We start from the raw sequence: 19,602 nt of genomic DNA on the forward strand, positions 1-19,602 counted from the left end.
CTGCATTCCCCTCATTGCACTATAGCCTGGAAATTCTCTCAAGGCTTTAGGCTGGGTCAGTCACAGGGCTTACCTGGTTTGTTTCCCAGTTCAGAGGGATCACTGTTCATTGTTGCCTGACACCCAGCATCTTGAAAAAAAAAAAATCACTGCTTCATGTATTTTGTCCTTTTATTGATTGTTATTGTTACTGCTACTACTGTTCCTACGTAAAAAGTGAATAGCAGAACTCATGTTGCAGTAAATGGTAAATTCCCATCCCCCCAGCTCTGCCTTCTGCCACCCTCCCCACCGAGCTGTTGAATTTTCAAGCTCTGGCACATGCAAACACAGACTGTGTGGACGTCACCAGAGGAAAACGTGAGAAACATTGACCACTTCTCCATTCTTGTTAGAGAAGAAACCACAAAGACAAGCTCTGTGCTGGGCTGGCAAGGTCGGTTCTTACACTGGCAGGTGCCCTGGTTCCCACGAGATGAGGGAGTCCATGTGGAAACTTGAAAGAATTGAGCGGTGTGTGTGTCAATCCTGCGCTGAGGGACAGGGGGCAGGAGGCCGTGTCCAGCCAGGGTGGCAAGGGCCTGGACCTGGCCTGCGGTTCCGGGTCTGCCGCCCGCCAACCCTGGGGCTTAGTGAGGCAGGTGGTTTGACACCACATCAGTCTCAGTTTCTTCTCTGAGAGACAGAGGTAAATGACTACTTTACAACCATTGAGGGCTCCAGTTCGGTCAAATAGCTGGAAAAGCCAACCACAGCTGCAAGCGGAAGCTGGTAAGCCACATGATTTGTTCCCTTATTATTTATATTTGTATTCGAGTTCCCTGAATTTTTCCTGAAGCCCTCTATCTTAATGTAGGAAGGAACTGGGTATGGGGGGGGGACCCCAGACTTGGTCTCAGGGCCATCCTCAGTGGGGTACTGGGTCCAGAGCCAATCCTTTGTGTGCCTGGACCTAAACCCCACTATCCAGGAGCCACCTGGTTAAAATGCCCTAAGGGTAATCTTGAGGGTGCCTTCAGCGCTAGAGATAAAAAGGATTACAAACAAAGCGTTCCTCAGGGAGTGAGTATAGAAAGGAACTTCCTGAGACCTACTCAGTGTCAGGTACTGCACCATCTGTAACACAAGGCCCATTGTTATCCTGTAAGGCAGTTGTTACAAACCCCCTGCATTTGAATTAACCAGGGCCCACTGAGAGGTAGGAGTTTGCCCAAGATCCTAGAACTAAGTCCCTGAGCTTCCCACCTGGCCTCCACCCTGCACTGCACTGTCCTGAAGTCCCAGGTCAGCCTGTCCAGAGCACCCAGGTGACAGTGCTGAGGGTTCCAATGAGAACCACTGGTCAGCTAAGCACTAGCTAAGGATATTTTCTTCCTTTCGTTCTTTTCATTTAACAAACCTCGATTGAGAGCCTTGCCTTGCCCTGGACCTAGGAATACCCCAGGGAATCTGACACAGTCCCTGAATCAGGGGGTTTGCAGAGTAATGGGAAAGACCACAGGTAGACCCGGGTTTCATGTGGCCTGAAGCTTAAACAATGTGAAAAGCCCTCTTTAGGAAAAAGAATACAAAATTAGAAATATAAAATTAGGAACAGGGCCTTGGAAGGAGCAAGGGAGGGGCCCTAAAATTTAGGCCATATTAGCTTTGCTGTAGTTCTGCCTTTGGAGGAAACCAACAGGTAGACTAGTACTCAGGGCTGATGGGGGAGCATTTCTCTTGGAAGAAATGCCATCTAAGCTGAGCCAAACAGGATAAGGGGTGCAGGGCTCAGGTCAGGAAAAGGAGCTGGCATGGTTTTCAGGGAGTGAGGAGGAAAATACCCTTTCTCCTTCCTTCACTAGACTCCAGGCACCGGGACCCTCCCACCATGCAGGGCCCTGAGTGACCACACACTCGAGGTTAACGGGACCTAGTCCTGGGCAGGGCTTCCCTGATTTTTCCAAGCTCTCTGGGAAATGTCAAGTCCCAGAATAGGGCTTCCAATGGTTGGTTCCTGCACCCCACCTACACAGGCCGGCATCAGCTGGACCTGGCTTGGCTCTCCTGGTTAGCTTGTTTGCATCTGCAAGAATAAAACAATCCAGAAAAGCTCCCTTTGTTAGAAGTTAACAACAGAAGTGCAACAGGTTCAGAGAAAGAAAAGACAGGGGAGGGGAAAGGAGAGAAGTGGACAAAGGTTGACTTTTAAAAGAAAATCCTTCAGTGAGATAAGAACTTGACCGGCAGCTACCCTCACGCAGAGGGGGGTAAGTGAGTGCCCACCCCACCCCCAAGAAAAGCAATGAGCAGGGTGCCAGGAGCTCTATGTTCCTCAGACGGCAAAGGTTGTGTTCTGAGCATCTGTTTTGCCGCTTGGTGCGGCCCAGTGCAGTGCCTGCTGGACCAGATGCAGCGTGCCCCAGCCAGCCCTCCTTCATTAACAGTCCTCACCGCCCAGGCCAGGTGGGCGGCAGCAGCTGAGGAGGGGTGGGACGGCCTGCTCTCCCGTCTGGGCCAGTGTCTCCACGCAACCCGCCCACTGGAGCAGCAGCCTTTGCCTTGCAGGGCAATGAGGCCTCCCTGGAGACTTAGTTTCCAGGGAAATTGTAGAACAGCCACCCACTAGTGCCCTGATCAGACACAGATAAAAGGGGGAAGGGTGAGCATGGGAGGGAGGCCCTGTCTAGGGAACCAGGTGCTGCTCTGGGCTCTCATCCTGTGCACTTGAGTCCCTTACCTTCTCTGAATCCCAGTGACCCTCATCTGTAAAATGGAGATAATGATATTTGCCCTGAACTTGTGGTTGAGAAGGGAGTAATCAAAGAGGGATAGATATAAAAGCTTCCTTGAAATTTCAAAGTACAGAATAGTATTACATCTGAAGTTGGTGCCTAGTAAGTCACTCTCCATCTGACACTTCCACCCGACGCTGCGCTGCAGCATCTCCGAGTTCACCTGGAGGAAAGGAAGACCTTGATCAAGTTCACTTGCAGGGATTGAGAGTGGATCCTCCCCCCAGGAAACAATAGGCGATGTCTCCCACCACACCACAACTGGCACCAAAGGTGAGAGCACCTTGGCCGGTTAATGGGCAAGGAGAGGGAGGAGCTGGAAGACGACTGTAGCCTAGCACACTGCTCTTTCTCCTGTTTCATCACCTTTATGTTTGCCCACACCTGCACCTGCATCTCTTTCCACAACTGTAGAGTCTTTCTGGCTCTTTTTAACACATAAGATAGGGAAAGAATGAGGCAAAAGAAGAATGGATCAAGTTTGCACTGAGGGTTAGCTAACCCAAATGGATCGTCCTAATCTCCAGCACTGGGGGAAAGGACCAAGTGGGAGACATAGCTCTCTGCTCACCAAAAAGCTGTGCTCTTCTCTTCTTCCTGGCACTTGACTAGACTGTTTCCCAGCCTCCCTTGCAGTTACATGTGGCCATGTAACTAAGTCATAGCTACTGGGATGTGGGTAACCTGGCCCATAAATACCTTTCAGGCTCCAAGATCCTTCATGATCTTTTCTCTTTCTCGATGTGTTCGTTGGCTACAACCCCCGTAGTTAATTAAAAAAAAAAAAAAGAGCATAGTATTTTGATAGAGCAGGTGCTCGCTGACTACATCTGTCCCCTGCTTCTGATGGGCATATGGATAAAGCCAGTGGCCCCTTGCCATGTGGTCTGCTCCTTAACCTATCCCCTCAGCTTGTTCAGTAATCCTACTGCTCCTAGCGTTGGGAGCCCCAGTCCGTGGACTCAGAGGAAGTAGAGGCGGTCAGGGCGCCGGAGGAACTGGGCTGGGCACGCTCGCGTCCGCCAGAGGGCGCTGTCGGTTCGCGGAGCCGGGCACGATGTCTGCAGGCCCTGAGGTGCCACCGCGACGCCGCCCAGACGCCCGGTAACTTCATCACTACAATCCCTGGTTACCATGGAGCGAGCCACCCTTCGCCAAGGCTCTCATCTATGCAAGGAAGGGAGAGGTTAACAAGATTTGTGACACTCTTCTTATTTCAAAGTGCCATCCTTGTGACAAACATTTAGAGCACAAAGTTGTACCTATGACTCCACGATACTAGAGAGCAAGTATGGAGATGGGTATTACTGCGTCTCCAAATTTAAAGACCTTTCAGAGAAGTGGCAGAGTTAAGCCAGGTACCAACAACGAGGTACAGGCTGTAAGGAGAAGGGAGGAGGAGACGGAGGGGGGAGAGTTCAGGGAGGAGGACGCATAGCTTCAGCCGGGAGAATGAGGACCGGCCCGTGGAGCACTGGGGCCTTAAATGAGAGAAGGATTTGCCACCCTGCATCACATACTGGTTGCAACAGAACCAGTGCGTTTAACCAGCTCTGATTTTACATTTGTTATACCTGAATGATCGTTATTGGTGACGAAAGGCAATGTTCCCTGCCCTGGAACACGAGTTCCTTGATCCTGAAAAGTAAATGAGAAGTAGAAATGGATTAGCCAAATGTCTAGAACGTGTTAGAGATCTATAACCTAATCTGAGCAGTCAGATCAGTCATTCTGCTAACTGATAAAAATTCCACAGGGAGCTTTGGGGAACAGCTGTTACACTAGTGCAGGTGTCATAAAACCATACGCTGAGAATACATCTGATTGGCATTAGGAGAGAAGATGTTAAAAATAGAGAAAGTGAGGAACAATAAAGTCCTTTTGTTTTCATGGTAAGTGTTACCAAAACAACTTCAGGAAGAACTCTACCAAATCATAGTCCCTCAAGAATTATTGTAATTCTATAGTAATTTATTTGACCAAGGCCAGTTAAATTTGGAACCAATATCTTAAAACAAACTTGGACTTTTGATTTACAGATATTTTGTTTCTGAGGAATTAAAATGGAATTGGAGTTACTATCATTACATGGCATTGTGTTGGCTCAAGCATGACATTGTAGAAAAAACAGTGAATTTAAACTAGGAAGTCCAAGCACTGGTTTTTGACCTCTAAACAGTGCTTTGGTTATTTATTTTTTTTAAAAAATTTCTTGTGTGGCAAGTCAGTTAACTTCTCTAGGACTGAGTTTCCTCATTTACTAAAGGAATTTACTAAGAATAAAGACTATAGACCAGGTGGTCTCTCACATCCTACAGAGTGTAACACACAAGTCTTCGTTCTGCTGGGTCCAAATGCCTCCTTAGTGCTGATTTGGTTCTGAAGTCCCTGGAAGGATGTGCAGGGCCTGTGAGGTGAGACGTATTGAGGGAAGGGGAAAAGGAGCTTGGGTAGTTGCTACTCTGATGTCGGCAGGATTCTCCAGCCATTGGAAGTCTTCTGTATGCAGTGGCCCAGGGCCACTGGGGGTCCAACTATCCCACTCTGTATTGTGATCCTTGCTCTCCCTAAATTACTATAGCACTTTCTGACGGTGCCATTTAGCTTCCATTTACTATGTGTTTATACCTTGAGCTGTCTCTATGCACCAATTTTCTTAAGACAGGGTCTAGGGCAGTCTTCAGTGCTATTTGCCAGATATTCCAGGCTCCACACCTCTGAGGATGGAAGAACTTCCCAGCCCCCACCTGTTTGGGGGATGGAGGCTACGGTGACCAGTTCTAGCCAACAACTAGTGAGTGGCAGTGATGGTTAGCACTTCTGGTGGGCTATTTAATTGCCTGAGTAAGACCTTCTAGAGTTTCCTTTGCTCTCTTCCTGTGACCAGATATGTTCCAGGTAGTGGCTTTTCTGTTGGCCTACATGCAGGAGTGTGAATGATGCTAACGTGGAAGCAGAGCTCCCAGTCCATCCTGCCATGGACTTTCAGCAGTGTGAGAAGAGATTCTGTTATTGTTATACCTTGGGATTTGGGGACTGTTTATTACAGCAGCATGAACTGGCCCATCCCAACTAACAAAGGGTCATTATGTGTCATCATTTTTGTTTCCCCAGTGCCCCAGAGGACATGGCACTCAATTTCAACTGCTAAATAAATGAATGACTGCCTGAATTCATCTTCCTGTCTCCTCCACTGGTGTAGGACTCATCCATGTATCTATTTGCCCTCCTAAGAGCACCTACCCCTGAATGTAGCAGATACTCAGTAAAGATCGATGGATTAATTTAGGGACTTAAAAGTCCCAAGATAACAGCCCAACATCAGAGCCAAAGAAGATGTGGTATGTGGTATTATTTTCCATATGGCGCCTGAGAGAGTGGGGCTCAGGGTCAAGGGAACTGAGGAGGGAGGGGCACCAGGCCATCTCCTGCCCACTTCTATCTTTAGGCTCTATAGGCTTACCACTGATCCCTCTATCTCCTTGCAGGTCTCTGCGTCACTGCAACAGAGTACAGAGCAGAGATAGGATCCAAATAAGCAGACATGGCAGGCCAGACTAGGCCAGTAACAAGAGAGTGGGCCCAGGGTTGGGGCAGAAGCAGGGCTGAAACTCAGGGGAGGTGGGGCAGCTAGGCCAAAGCAGGGCCAACAGAACCCTGCAAGGTTTTTGTGTTGTCATGTTGCTGCATATTCCCTCCTTGGGCTCAGGTGGTTGAATTCTGTCCCACGGAGCATGTGTGGAATGTATAACAGACCCTGACCAGGCAGACCTTTGCAGAAGTCATTAACATTCTGTAAATGGCAACAGTTAGCAGAGCACCAAGGCCATGAATATTAATGTGCTAGTCTAAGGTTCTGGTGTCCTCCCTCCTTCCTCTTACTGAGCTGAACAATATCCACAGACTGTAGCATTTCTGATCAGGTGGAATGTAAATCATCTTCAGATCTGGATCTTCTGTCTCTCTGACATCCTGTTTTGGGGGTGTGTCTTTTACAGAGAAATTGGAGAGAAAAATATCCATCCCTGAAAGATTGCTTTTTTTAAAGTTTTAACTACTGCTTTGCTGCTTTTCCACGTTAGAAGGATCAGGGTCTCTTGAGGAAGAAGTTCAGGCTTCATTGTCAGGCTCTTTGAGGCCTTAATTATCCAGTGCAACCTACCTCACCTCCTCTTCCTGCCTGCCACATGCCAGGTACACCTGGGCCCTAATTCATCCCAACCAGCCATGCTCTCCCCTTCCTGTGCTCTGCACACTCTGTCCCCATTGCCTCCAATGCCCTTTCCTCTCCTCCTGGCCTCTGAAGGAATTCCTACGAAACAGCCTAGGGCTGCTGGGTGATGCCTTCTTAGGCAACTCCAGGCAAAGGGCTGATGCCCCTGTGCACTGGGAGAGGCTGGTGCAGCCCTCCCTCTGCTGCTTATCATACTGCCCTGGCGCCTCTTTGTCTATCAGTCTTTCCCCCCCATGAGCCTTCATTTGAAAAGGAGAGGGTCACCATCGTGATCATCTTGTTAAATTCTTCTATAATTTTTCTCCCATTCCTCTTCCCTCTCCCAAAGATCACAAGATGACTAGGCCATAGCTGGGGTCCTAAGCGTGTTTTACACAGTCCTGTCTTTCAGGACCATACAGGGGGCCAAGAGATGGATGAAGTCCACAATAATTATTGATTGGAATTTTAGTCTCACATTTTATAATTCCTGCAAGGGCTTGTTTTCCCTTTCACCTGAAATCTGGACCAGAGAGTTCGTTTAGCCCCATGGTCCCCCCAGGTAAATTTAAGGGTTTTTCCTCTAAACAGGCTCACAACTGGCATCTCCATGGTACCCCTGGTGGATACAGATTTTTATTCAGCAAAATTTGAGATCAGGATGGTGAGAGATTTATTTAGAAATAAGGAGGTAATAAGGGCAGGGAATTAGCAATGTTTGGTAGGTTGACTACTGACATTCTCCTTTTTTATTTAAGTATTCTTAGAATGCAAAACAAAGTTTGTTTGGCCAAGTCTTTAGTTACCCCATCTTTCTCCACCCCCAGACAGAAAGACTTGTAATTGAAAGGAGAGGTCATACTGGAATTGGTCACACCTGAGGATTGCAGTCTGATTATTCACATGGTGTAACAGTCTGCTAAGAGGCAGATGCTGCCTTCCTGTAAACTTGTCCAGGTCTGTTGGAAATTTGTAGGTTATTGCTTTTAAGAATGCCTAGTTGGAAATTTGTAGGTTATTGCTTTTAAGAATGCCTAGTCACTGAGATGGCAACAGACCCTATCTAATATATTTGGGGTACCAGCCTAGGGAGCTGGGGGGAATATAATATGCAAAAAAGTTCAAGTTTAGTGTGTCATTTAGTTCTAAATATTTCCTGTTGAACACAAGAAAGAGGAGGGATGTTGACCAATGGCTTTCGATCCTTGTCCTTTGTTCACAGGACTTACCCAGATAAAGAATAGAGAGATGGTATGAAACCCTCAAGAATCCCTGACTTCATGAAATCGTTGCCTTTCTCAACTTCCCCACAGGGCTGGGGTGAGGCAAGTGAAGCACACAGCCTAGGTACAAAATTTCAGGGATGCCAATACACTCAGCAATACAAATAATATTGTAATGCAAAAAAATTTTTAATGCAAAATTTGAATAGTATGTCCATCCTGGAAGTCTACATTCATTTTGATTTTTTAAAAAATATTGCATTAAAATATTAATTCTCCTGGTGGCTGAGTTTGTTGGTAGCCCATCAATTTTGCATCTGTCAAGCATCTCACTCATATCTCTGTAGCTCTGCTTCTGCTTCCAAATGTATTTTCAGAAGATCCAGCCCTACATACCATTGTCTCCCATCACAAACATAGAAACATGTTTAATAGGAATAGAATGGTGGAAGTAAGGAGCAAAGAGGAAAAAGTCCTGATCATCAAAGTAAAAATTAAACAGCAACGAGATATCCCGCATGTGCTTTGTCAAACTGACAGAGTATAAATATGCCTCCAGCTGGTAGGAGTGGCCCTGGAAGACATAACTTTTATATCATATATCTATCTATCTTTATTTCTTAAACTATCTTATATTTTATATCCTGACTTTTTATATGTGAACAGTCCCAAATGTCCCTAAGACAGCATGTCTGCATTCTCTCTACCCTGCTGCTTCATCCAACAGGGCGGGCTTGGAGAACTTGTAAGCTAGGGGAGAGAGCAGTGGCTGCAGGCCTTAGGGGAGGATCTGTCATAGTCACCTGGAGACTTTTCTGATCATTTTTGCAACCTGTGTTCTGCGCTTGGTATCCTGTTGTTCCGGGGGACTGCCTCCTTCCTGGCCTTTAAGCTTTTTTAAACCTTTAAGCCACAGGCAATGATAACCTTTTTCCACTGAGAAAAAGTGCTCGAGAGGTGGGTTTTAAATTTTGGCCGACACTAACCAGACTCGAAAGATGAACACTCAGCTTACCACGATTCCTACAAACTCCGTGACCAGACTTGGCACAGGGGTGAAGGCCGAGGTTTTCTTTTTCCATTTGCACAACTCTCCGGCTCACAGGTTGCAGAGATGACCCCTTCCCAGCGCTGCCCTGCTGCTGTTCCAGTTAGGGCCGCGCCTTGGACCTCCGCGCTCTCCGGCCCGCCCTCCCAGGTTCGCGTCCCCAGGCGCGGGGCCGTCCCTCGCCCGGCCGCCCTCCCCGGCCGCGGCTCCCGGCGGAGGAAATTCTTCCCCAGCAGCCCAGGGCTCGCCTCACGTGATCAGCCGCCGCCGCGGCTTCCAGCGAGAGTTTAAAGGTTACGGAGGAAATTAGCACGGACACCGCCGCTCGCCCCCCTGCCCCCGAAGACGCGCCCCGTTTTCGCGCAGCTCGGAAGGCCGCTGTCAGCGCAATGATTAGAACCCTGTCCCCCAAAAGGGCACAGGCAAGGTCCAGACTAAGTATGAAGTCACTTTGTAAGAAATAAACACACAAACCGAGCCAGGGTGCTACTAAGCCTTCACTTGTCAACAAGTTCCTGCAGCCCGATAAGTTCAGTAAGACCCCAAAAGGGAGAATGCCACCAAAGAAAGGGAAGAGAGAATAAATGTTTTAAAGCTCACACCGAGCCTTGCACACCCCTCCCTTTCCCCCTTCCCCCATCACCACGGAGCAAAGCGTCTCCGGACAGAATGACAGACAGACTGGCCAATACTCCGCAGGCTGCCCTGGCCTGCCGCGGTCCGAGTAGGGGTGGGCCCAGGGGAGGGTCCTGAGTCCCCTCCGGCTGCACGACCCCAGCCACTCCCCGACCCCTGGCTCGAAAAGGCAATGTTGGCCGCAGAGCCCAGAGAGATGCGCGGCCCTTTGGACTCCCCACGGAGACCACAGACCAGGTATCAGCCGGCGGGCTTGCATCCCCGCCCCCAAGGCCGCCACTCCCCGGGGTCCTGCGTGGGGTCCCCGCCCCCGCTCCCCCGCCCGGCGCCTCGACCGGGGCAGGCTGGCCAGCTCTCGATCGTCCTCTCCTCGGTTCACTTTTCCCGTATTGCTCCCCCAACTGGCAAAACTTTCTATTTCCCCAAACACAGGAGCGCGCGCACGCGCGCGCGCGTATACACACACACACACACACACACACACACACACACTACACATACACACACACTGACGTCTTTTGCGCATTTCCTGCATTAGAGGGAGGGAGACTCGCTCGCACACCGACGGAGGGAGAAGACACCGAAGGGGAGAGCGGGCGGGCTGGCGGGCAGAGAGCGAGCCTCAGCCGAGAGCCCGGACGCGGGGAGCGCCGCAGGCGGGCGCCGTCGCCCGGGAGGTGGGGCCGCGCCGAGTCGCAGTCCCGGCCCCTCCGCCGCGCTGCGCACTGCTCAGTGCCGGCCTGCGCCCCGAGCCGGAGCGGCGGCCACCCCGACTCCCGAGCCCGCGCGGGTGTGAGATTCCGGGCTCCTGGCGCCTCCCGGTCGCCAACTGCCGCGCGGCGCGGCTTCGCCCAAGAGGAGCGACGAGGCTGGCCGTGTGGCTTGAGGATTTTTAAAAATTTGGCTCCGAGGAGGACCATTTCCTCTCGACATGCATCCCTCCGGATAGACTGCACATCCCTCGGTCCATCCCCCGCCCCGCGCGGTCAGAGGCAGGCGCTGGGTGTGCGAAGAGGATCCGGGTTGAAATCTGCGCCCTGGGTTCTCGTCCCCGCCCCGTCCCACCGCCCCCTCCCCCTCCCCCTCCCGGAGTCGAAATTTCCCGGGGATTATGTTTCCGAAAGGTAGGTAAGCGCCGGGCGCGGCGCCCCCTTCCCCGCAGCCGGGACCGGGAGAGCTAGCGAGACAGCCCCCGCGACTTGCAGCGGAGCCGACAGCTCGTCTCCTCTTCTGGATGTGCCGCTGGTGGTAGGGGGGGAGAGACTTGCTCCAAACACGGACGTCCCCCAGCTCTCCCCCCCTCCCTGTTTTCCGTTAGGAACCCGGCGAGGAAATACATGCACTGGCTGAGAATCGCCCGCGCCAGGGCGCAGCGCTACAAGGTGTAGGGAGAGTGTGGGGTGGGGCTAGAGGGGACCCACGAGTCCCCGTGGCTCGGAGCGCCGCGGCGTCGGATCTTCGTTCCTGCCCTCGGGGCGGACGGAGTGACCCCGGCCCCCACTCCCCTCCCCGACCATGGTAGTGTTCAATGGCCTTCTTAAGATCAAAATCTGCGAGGCCGTGAGCTTGAAGCCCACAGCCTGGTCGCTGCGCCATGCGGTGGGACCCCGGCCGCAGACTTTCCTTCTCGACCCCTACATCGCCCTCAATGTGGACGACTCGCGCATCGGCCAAACAGCCACCAAGCAGAAGACCAACAGCCCGGCCTGGCACGACGAGTTCGTCACCGATGTGTGCAACGGGCGCAAGATCGAGCTGGCCGTCTTCCACGATGCCCCCATCGGCTACGACGACTTCGTGGCCAACTGCACCATCCAGTTTGAGGAGCTGCTGCAGAACGGGAGCCGCCACTTTGAGGATTGGGTGAGTCGAGCGCCTCCTGGTCCAGGAGCCTGGCAGTGGGGTCTCAGGGGAAGACTCGCGGCCTTGGCTTTGGTCGTGGAGCGCAGGGACTTACTGCCCTCTGGGAGGTGTGTGTGTATGCCTCAGTTCCCTTGGGGAAGCACTCTCCACTTAGTAGTTGTGGAGAAGTAGGCATTGGGGCAAGGAAGATGAGACTTGAAAAGACAGTACGGCCCTCTGCCCCCTCCAGACAGGGGGTGCTACGAGGAGCTCGCTAGCTGGGCGCCCGGAGCCGCGGGTGCTGAAGGTTGGCGGAGAACCCGGCGCCTCCCCCAGGCGCATGGTGGGCCGGCCGTGTGTGATTGTGTGTGGGTGGGCGCCTCCGTCCTTGGAGAGGCACGTGGAACCCTAGGCTGAAGGCTTCTTTCACGTCCTGGCTTTGTCCTGCGTAGCCGAGTGAGGAGCTGTTTTATTTTTTACCTCCGGGAGGAAGCTAGCTCCATTTCTGTTCTGTTGCGAGGTGGTTAGCTCATCTTCTGACATACAGGGAGAAAAATGCCTTCTTCTCTAGCCCCCTCCGGGGTCCCAGAGACATCAGCCGAGCTTATTGCGCCCGACGCATTGCCCATCCATCCAGAGCGAGTGTTGTATTATAAAAATGGTTCTGCTTTTGTAAGTAGTTGAAAGTCAGTGCTTTGAATCCTACTTAAAGTTATATTGTTTCCCTGTTTTGACTTTCAAGACACTGTTTGATGCGATACTATTTCTAAGTCTGAAGCTGAGTTAATTGATTGCATTGTCAAAATATTATGGACTTGGAAATAGGCCCTGTCCACATGCAATAAGCCAAATGCATTCAACCTTGGCACTCAGAAAAGCAACCTTGTTTTTAGCTCTTTTTTGGAGGGAAGCTGTTAAATTAAGAAATGGATTTCTTTATTTTCAGATTTCTTACTTGTTTGCGCCCAGAGCAGGTGTGGTTTGGGGTGGATTTTTTTTCAGGGGTTTTTGGTCTATACAAAAAGATATCTGACTCTCATGGAGAGATGTTCAGTTATTAAAAATGAATAACTTTGTCCTAGGGTCAAAGGCTGCACACGAGTGATCTTGGCATATCACTCTGTGTGTGTGTGTGTGTGTGTGTGTGTGTGTGTGTACATATTTAAGAAGACAGAATTTTAGGGGAAAATAGGAAAAAGCCTCTTTCCTTTATGCTCACGGCTGTGATGCAGTCTGCCCGAAACCATGGTTACAGGGCTTACAGGGAAGCTCCAAAAAACCACAGCAACTACAACCCTAGGAGATTTGTGGCTTACACTTTGGGAAGCAGGCAGACCTTTATGGAATCCCAAAGAACACAGGGCCATTCCATTCCCTACCAGTTCACCAATGGCCTTTGCCGCTGCCTCCCTCCCACCACGAGAATTCCCATTTATTCCCCTATTTCCCCTCCACACTGTGGCCTTTAGCCCTTTCACTCATGAAAGCAGTGCGTGTCTGAGGGGGAGCTGAAGGGATAACTAATTTCAGAGCCAGATCTTAACACTAAAAACCTGTGATTTTGAAGTTGTTTTAGAAAAGGAAGGGGAAGAAAAAAACCATGCCTACGGCAGTGAGAAAGTGGGGCCTTTTGTCATGTATGTTGCAGATGAGGGAGTTGGACAGTCAGGTGGAGAGAGGGTAGGATGAACAACAGGTCTACTTTTATCCACAAAACAGGTGCTGGTTGGAGGGAAGGGTATCTGAGTGTCTCTGGTGATACTTTGCCAGGGCCCACCCAAATCTTGGGCACAAGGGGCCCCAGCCCCACTACTGAGCACTTCCAGTGAAGTGTGCAGTGGGCACTAGTCTTGTTTGACTATCATTCTCACGTTCTCAAATTCACATTGGACTTGGCCCTAGATCAGATCATCTAGTGCACAGGCAAATTTCACAGATAAGGATGTTGAATCCCAAAGAAGCTAAGTGGGTACCTGAGGTCACATGAGAAGCAAATGGGGGAGGGTTGGAAGTAGGGACCACACCTTCTATTGCCCACGACTTGCCCAGTGGAGAACTGGGCCCTTTGGCCTCCCCATCTAATTCTCCCTGCAGATTCATATGCTGTGTCCCTGATGTTTTTATTGTACATGAGAATTTAAAGTGCTTTCAAAATCAGTGTCTTTTGCCTTATAGCAAGTGTGAATTAGTCATGACAGGTACTGGACAGATTCAGAAACCTGAGACACAAAAAGGCCAAAGCCACAGGATGAATCAAGTAGTGGAGCTGATTCTGTTTGCCCATCTAGCATTGTTTTCACTACAGGATGCTGTGACCACTCTGCTTCCTCCAGAGTGAGGACACAGCGGCAGAGGTGATTGGCCCTTGTAAAGAGATAAGTTGCACCCGGGATGGCTAAGGTCACCTTTCTCACCCTCGTTGGCCAGGGGACACCCACAGAATCACACCTTTGGATAGAATTTCCTGGGCTCTGGCTTCTATGCTCTTCACCTGGCAGTGATGAAGAGATGTGGCTGAAAAATCTGGCCTGGAGTACAGAGATATAAAGGGCATGCAACAGCCACTTCTCTCATTGCTGTGGAACATTTCATTCAGTTGCATGATGAATTCACACTCACTCACCGAGCTCCTGTTTTGTGGTGAGATCCACCAGGACCATTTAGCACTCTGTGTGATCCAGAAGTAAAGAGACTAAGGGTTATTCTCAGGAGGCTTCGTTTCACTAGGGAAATGACACTGAATCGATACATCTAGACACTGCAGTAGCAAGTAGGTTATAAATGAGTGGTACCTTAAGTATGTTAAAGGAGTTCAAGACGGGAAGTGCACTGGGATGGCTGGAAGAATCTGGGGGTTCCTGGAAGGAGGAATGAACTGGGTGTGAAATGACGGGTGATATTTAAAGAGAGATTTACAAGAGGAAACAGTGTTCCGTGGGCACAGACCTGCTGGGGAAAAGGCAGAGAATGCCTGTGATCAAGGACACATGGCTGAAATTGAGGGTGCCTGTTCAGAAAGAAGCAGGCAGAGGGAGTTTCCCCAAATTTAAGACTTTTATCTGAGTACTGCCTGTGCTATTATGTACTTACGTAAAATTTTGAAACTCTGATTCTTTTATTTCCCTCTTAAACGCCAGTATGCATGAAATCACAGGTTTGGATACTGTAGTTACAGTTTTTCTTCATTTACACTAAGATAAACACTTGGCCTCTAAAATAAAAAGTTCATCTCAGGTGTCTCTTAAAATCAGTAGTGATATGAGGGCTACAGTTCAGAAACCCTGGAGAGTGAGAAAGTTTAGAAAACTGAGGTGGATTCTAGAATGTTTAAAAGCCAGGCTGAGATCATTATTCTCCAGACAATAAGAGACATATCAGTTGTGATGACAAAAGGGGTTGCTTTAGAGAAAGCTCATTACAGAGAGACGAGAAGATTTCACTCGGACTTGAAGCAGAATCTCATTAAACCCTATTGCTGTAGCTCGTTTCCCGAGAACTAAATACTAACGCTACTCAGACTCTGGTGTCCCTAAGAATCACTGGGTGGGGGTGGGCGTGTTCAAAGTGTAGCTTCTCCTGCCCCATCTTCAGAGCTTTTCATTCTGTGGTTTAGGATGAGGGTTGGAATATTCAGTTTTAACAAGCTGTCCTCGAGATTCTGGCTAGAGCATACCTGGAGAAACATGGAGCTAGAAGAGAAATTGTGGGCAGGCAAGGGCTTCAGATAATTCATATGCCAAGATTCTGTACATGAGAAATGTCCTGAGATTTTAGAGGAGACTATCATTTCTAAAGCAAGATTTATAAGCGTGATTGTGTAAACTAGAAGGATCGGGATTCATGTGAGAACCGGAGGCTGAATGGCTGCTGGTTGGAGCCATACTTGAAAATTTAGGGCTGATGGGGGTGGGGAAGGGGGCAGGGAGGGTGGCTGCAGCACACAGGCTACAGCTGGATGGTCCTGTCAGTGTGGAGTTTGCTCTGTTGTCACCCGCAGTCTATATCCTGAGCTCAGTTTTCCCCCATTCTACCCTCCCAGCCTCTGAAGATGTCTTTGGTTTGTGTCACTCCCTCCTGTAGAAGAGGTGCTTGTAGTACAGTGGTAATGACCCAGAGTTGCTTTCTGAGAGCTGGGGTGGCCGAGCACCTAAGGGGGGAGCTCTGCAGTCCGGCTGCTGGGGTTAGAATCTCATCTCTACCACCAACCCCTTTGGAGACCTTTAGGGAACCGTCAAACCTGTGTTTCTGTTTGTTCCTCTGTAAAAAGTGGGAGGTAGTACAAGTACCCACCTGTAATGAAATGGGGTTGCCGTGGGGATGGAAGGAACGGATACATGCAAAGTGCATAAAGCAATGTGCCTGGCTGTCAGTAAGGGCTCAGTGAATGTTTAACGATTGTAGCTTTCGTTATTATGTCCCCTAAACCGACCGTGGGGCTGTCTCCAGAGGGAGTTCTTTACTGAGTTGATTATTATACAGGACCTAAAGAAGCCAGTTTTTCATAGCCTCCAAAATGTTTTTCATCCGAGGAGTCTCATTTGTCAAGGAATGGAATGCTAGTGTTTCTGTTTCATATTTCCAAAATAACCCATTGACAGAGCTTCTCAAAATTATCCCACCCTACTGACCCTGGCAGATATGACCTCACCCCTCTTGGAGAGGTTAGCTCTAGGGCCTTGGCCCCAAAGACTTTGGGGAGATTCTTCCAATGCAAAAGGCAAGGAGAGGCGCCTAGTGGTTCAGATGCTGATGCCCTGGGCAGAGTGTGAGCACCCGCAGTGGTGAAACTGCCCCAGTGAGTTTTCTACTGCTGGTGGCCCATCTCTATCTTCAGGACTCTTTTTTTTTTTTTTAATTCTTTATTTCTTGAAGTATAGTCAGTTTATAATGTGTCAATTTCTGGTGTACAGCATAATATTTCAGTCATATATATATTTGTTTTCATATTCTTTTTCATTGTAGGTTACTACAAGGTGTTGAACATAGTTCCCTGTGCTAAACAGAAGAAATCTGTTTATCTATTTTATACATAGTAGTTAATATCTATCTTCAGGACATTTGTAAGGCAGTCTGTCTCAGAGGATCTCCTGAAAACCTCTGTTATCATTTAAGCAGAGCGAGGTGGGGATGGTCTGGAAAGGGAGTGGGAGTCCTGGGAATGGTCTACACCTGCTTTGTGTGCACCTGCGTCTTGAATTCATCCCCTAGCAGCTGACGTTCCAGATTCTCCCTGCTTTGCTCCCTCCTGACTCCTATAATACTTACTATCTAATTAATTATTGCTCCCTTGGTAATAATAACTTATTTAACAACTACCCAAAGAAAGGGTTAGTTCTTGCCCCAGTGCTATCAGAGAGCAGCTTGACTTTGGGTCCCTGAAGTTAAAGGGCCACGGGCCTCGAGGACTGTCAGGCCTTGTCTGTCTGTCCTGTTTCTCCTTCTCTGTGTCTTTAGTGACTGTTTGAGGCCCTCAGCTCACTAGCTCCTCAGTGGGCCCCTCGCCCAGAATCTCTGAGCGCTAAATACAGAGATGCCCTCAACTGCTCACTGGTTGTGTGTCTTTGGGCTTGTGACTTAGGCTTTTCACGTCTGTTTCTTTGTAAAATGGAATATAATAGTTTTCACTTTTAGGGTTGTTGTGAGAAATAAGGGAATCTCTGTAAAGTTCTTAGTAAGAGGCCTGGCTCCAGGACGATCTAACCATTTTATTAATAATTGAAGAGTTACGTGTGTGTGTATTTGTAGTTTTAGAATCTTTAATCAGAACATATGGTCCAGTGAAAGATAATTTTCTCTTTGATTTGTGAATGTATTTATGTAAGTCTCACATCATCTAAAAATAATTTAGTTACACTGAACAATTGCCTTTTTGAAAATATGAGAATTATGTGAAATGAGATTGTTTTGGAAAGTCTGGAACTGTGGCCACTAGAGTCAAAGGTTAATTATTTATTGAAGCATATGAGTAATTGGAAATAGGGATATTTGGGAGCTGCTGTTTTGGTTTTGCTGTACCAATTTCATCCAGTTTCATGGATTTAAATACATTCTCAATGCTGTTGACTCTGAATTCCTAATTCTAGCCCCTGCCTGTCCTTGAGATTCAGGACTGCCTTCTCATCATCACCATTTGATTGTGGAAAGGGCATCTCAAATTCAGTCATGTCCAGAAGTGTATATCTGATATCCCCCCTTTCCAGTTTAAGCCTCTCATGGTTTTCCCCATCTCAAGAAATGTCAATTCCATCCTTCCAACTGCCCAGACCATTGTGGATGTGCCTCATTCTCACACATCCCATATCCAGTCCCTCAGCAACATCTGTTGCCTCTGCCTTCAAAATATGTCCCAAATCTGATCATCTTTCCATTATTTCAACAGCTTCCTAACTGGTACCCTGCTGCCCCAACTTCATCAGATCCTGTCACTCTGCTCGCAAATCTATCAGGGTGAAAACTCAAGTCCTTTTCACTGTCTATAAGGCCAACATGGTCGGCCTCCTGTTATGACCTCTCTGACCCCACTGCTTACCATCCTCACCTGTTCAGTTCTCTCCTGGTCATACTGACCCACTTGACACCCTTAAACTTATTCACCGTGTTCCTGCCTCAGTCTTTGCACCTGCTGTTCCATCCTTCTAGAATGTTCCTTCCTCAGATACCCTCCTGGATCAAGCCTTTGGCCAAATGTTACATTCTCAGTAAGGCCTTTTCTGGCAACCTGGTGTAAAATTTTACCCTTCTCCTTGACACTTTATATGTTCCTTTCCTGCTTTATTTTTGCTTTTTAGCTCTTATCTCTTCCTTATGTATTATATATTTTCCTCATTTATCTTTATTGCCCATCTCTAGCGCCAGAATAGAGGTTCTATAAAAGTGGAGGTTTTTGTTCACTGCTCTGTTCTTGGTACTCAAAACAATTCCTGACACACTGTTGAACGAGAGAATGAATTAAATCCAACAAGGGTGTACCTGCCTATGGTCTAGCACTATGGTAGATATTGGGGGCTTGGTTAAATAAAAATGGTGTCTGGAATCATTTCTGCCTCTGAGGAGTAGGAAATCTACTTGGGAAGACCCGTAGGGTAAGCAGTTGAGTGAATTCATTAAACAGTCTTTCTATACAGTTGAAAAAAGTGAGGAGAAGGCAGAAGAAAAGGGTATTTTATTGTATAAAAATCTGTGGGATCCTTGAAGATGTTCTTATGAGAGAACGTGGCAGTTTGCACCAACCTGAAGCATCTCCATCAAATCTGAGGTGTCTTTATTTTTTACTGTTTTATGTTTTCCAGCCTACTGAGGGATAACTGACAAGTAAAAATTGTATACATTTAAGATGTACATTGTGTTGGTTTAGTATACATATACATTATAAGAAGTCAAGCCATGTTTTTTTGCATTCTTTTTTATTTTCAGTTTACAATGCTGTGTCAATTCCTGGTGTAAAGCATAATGCTTCAGTCATACATATACATATATTCGTTTTCATCTTCTTTTTCACTATAGGTTACTACAAGATATTGAATATAGTTCCATGTGCTATACAGTAGAAACTTGTTTATCTGTTTTTATTTTTATTTGTTTCTCAGGGGGAGGTAATTAAGTTTATTCATTTAATTATATTTTTAATGGAGATGCTGGGGATTGAACCCAGGGCCTCGTGCATGCTAAGCACACGTTCTACCACTGAGCTATACCCTCCCCCCTATCTGTTTTATATATAGTAGTATCTGCAAATTTCAAACTCCCAATTAGACCATTTTTTTAAGAATGAAACTGTCACACAAAATAAAGGTTCCAAATGCTGTATAACCATTACAGAACAGGATGATGGTCTGAGGTTTCTAAAAGTAGGAATTGTATACCCTC

The 19,602-nt window shown here is 48.2% G+C and overlaps 1 protein-coding gene and 1 long non-coding RNA gene across 4 annotated transcripts in view; one reads left to right on the forward strand and one right to left on the reverse strand.

Annotated features, from left to right (window-relative positions):
• Positions 1 to 155: 155 nt before the first annotated feature.
• LOC106729768 lies at positions 156 to 9,838 on the reverse strand. Its single transcript, XR_001366180.2, has 3 exons — positions 9,226 to 9,838; positions 4,349 to 4,412; positions 156 to 3,941 (listed from the first exon to the last, which is right to left on the reverse strand). It is a non-coding gene; the product is annotated as an uncharacterized LOC106729768 (long non-coding RNA).
• Positions 9,839 to 10,472: 634 nt separating this feature from the next.
• The window catches only part of PRKCE (protein kinase C epsilon), a 470,469-nt gene continuing 461,339 nt past the window's right edge, over positions 10,473 to 19,602 (forward strand). The window contains exon 1 of one of the 3 annotated variants that reach the window (XR_004326300.1): positions 10,473 to 11,757. Coding sequence is in view for 2 of the 3 variants with exons in the window: in XM_032497439.1 (XP_032353330.1) it covers positions 11,410 to 11,757 (348 nt within the window). In the remaining variant the exon portion in view is untranslated. The remainder of the gene's footprint in view (positions 11,758 to 19,602) is intronic. The other 2 variants (XM_032497439.1, XM_032497438.1) reach the window with 2 other exon arrangements.

Source organism: Camelus ferus, chromosome 15 (genome assembly GCF_009834535.1).
Source record: "Camelus ferus isolate YT-003-E chromosome 15, BCGSAC_Cfer_1.0, whole genome shotgun sequence".
Classification (NCBI taxonomy): domain Eukaryota; kingdom Metazoa; phylum Chordata; class Mammalia; order Artiodactyla; family Camelidae; genus Camelus; species Camelus ferus.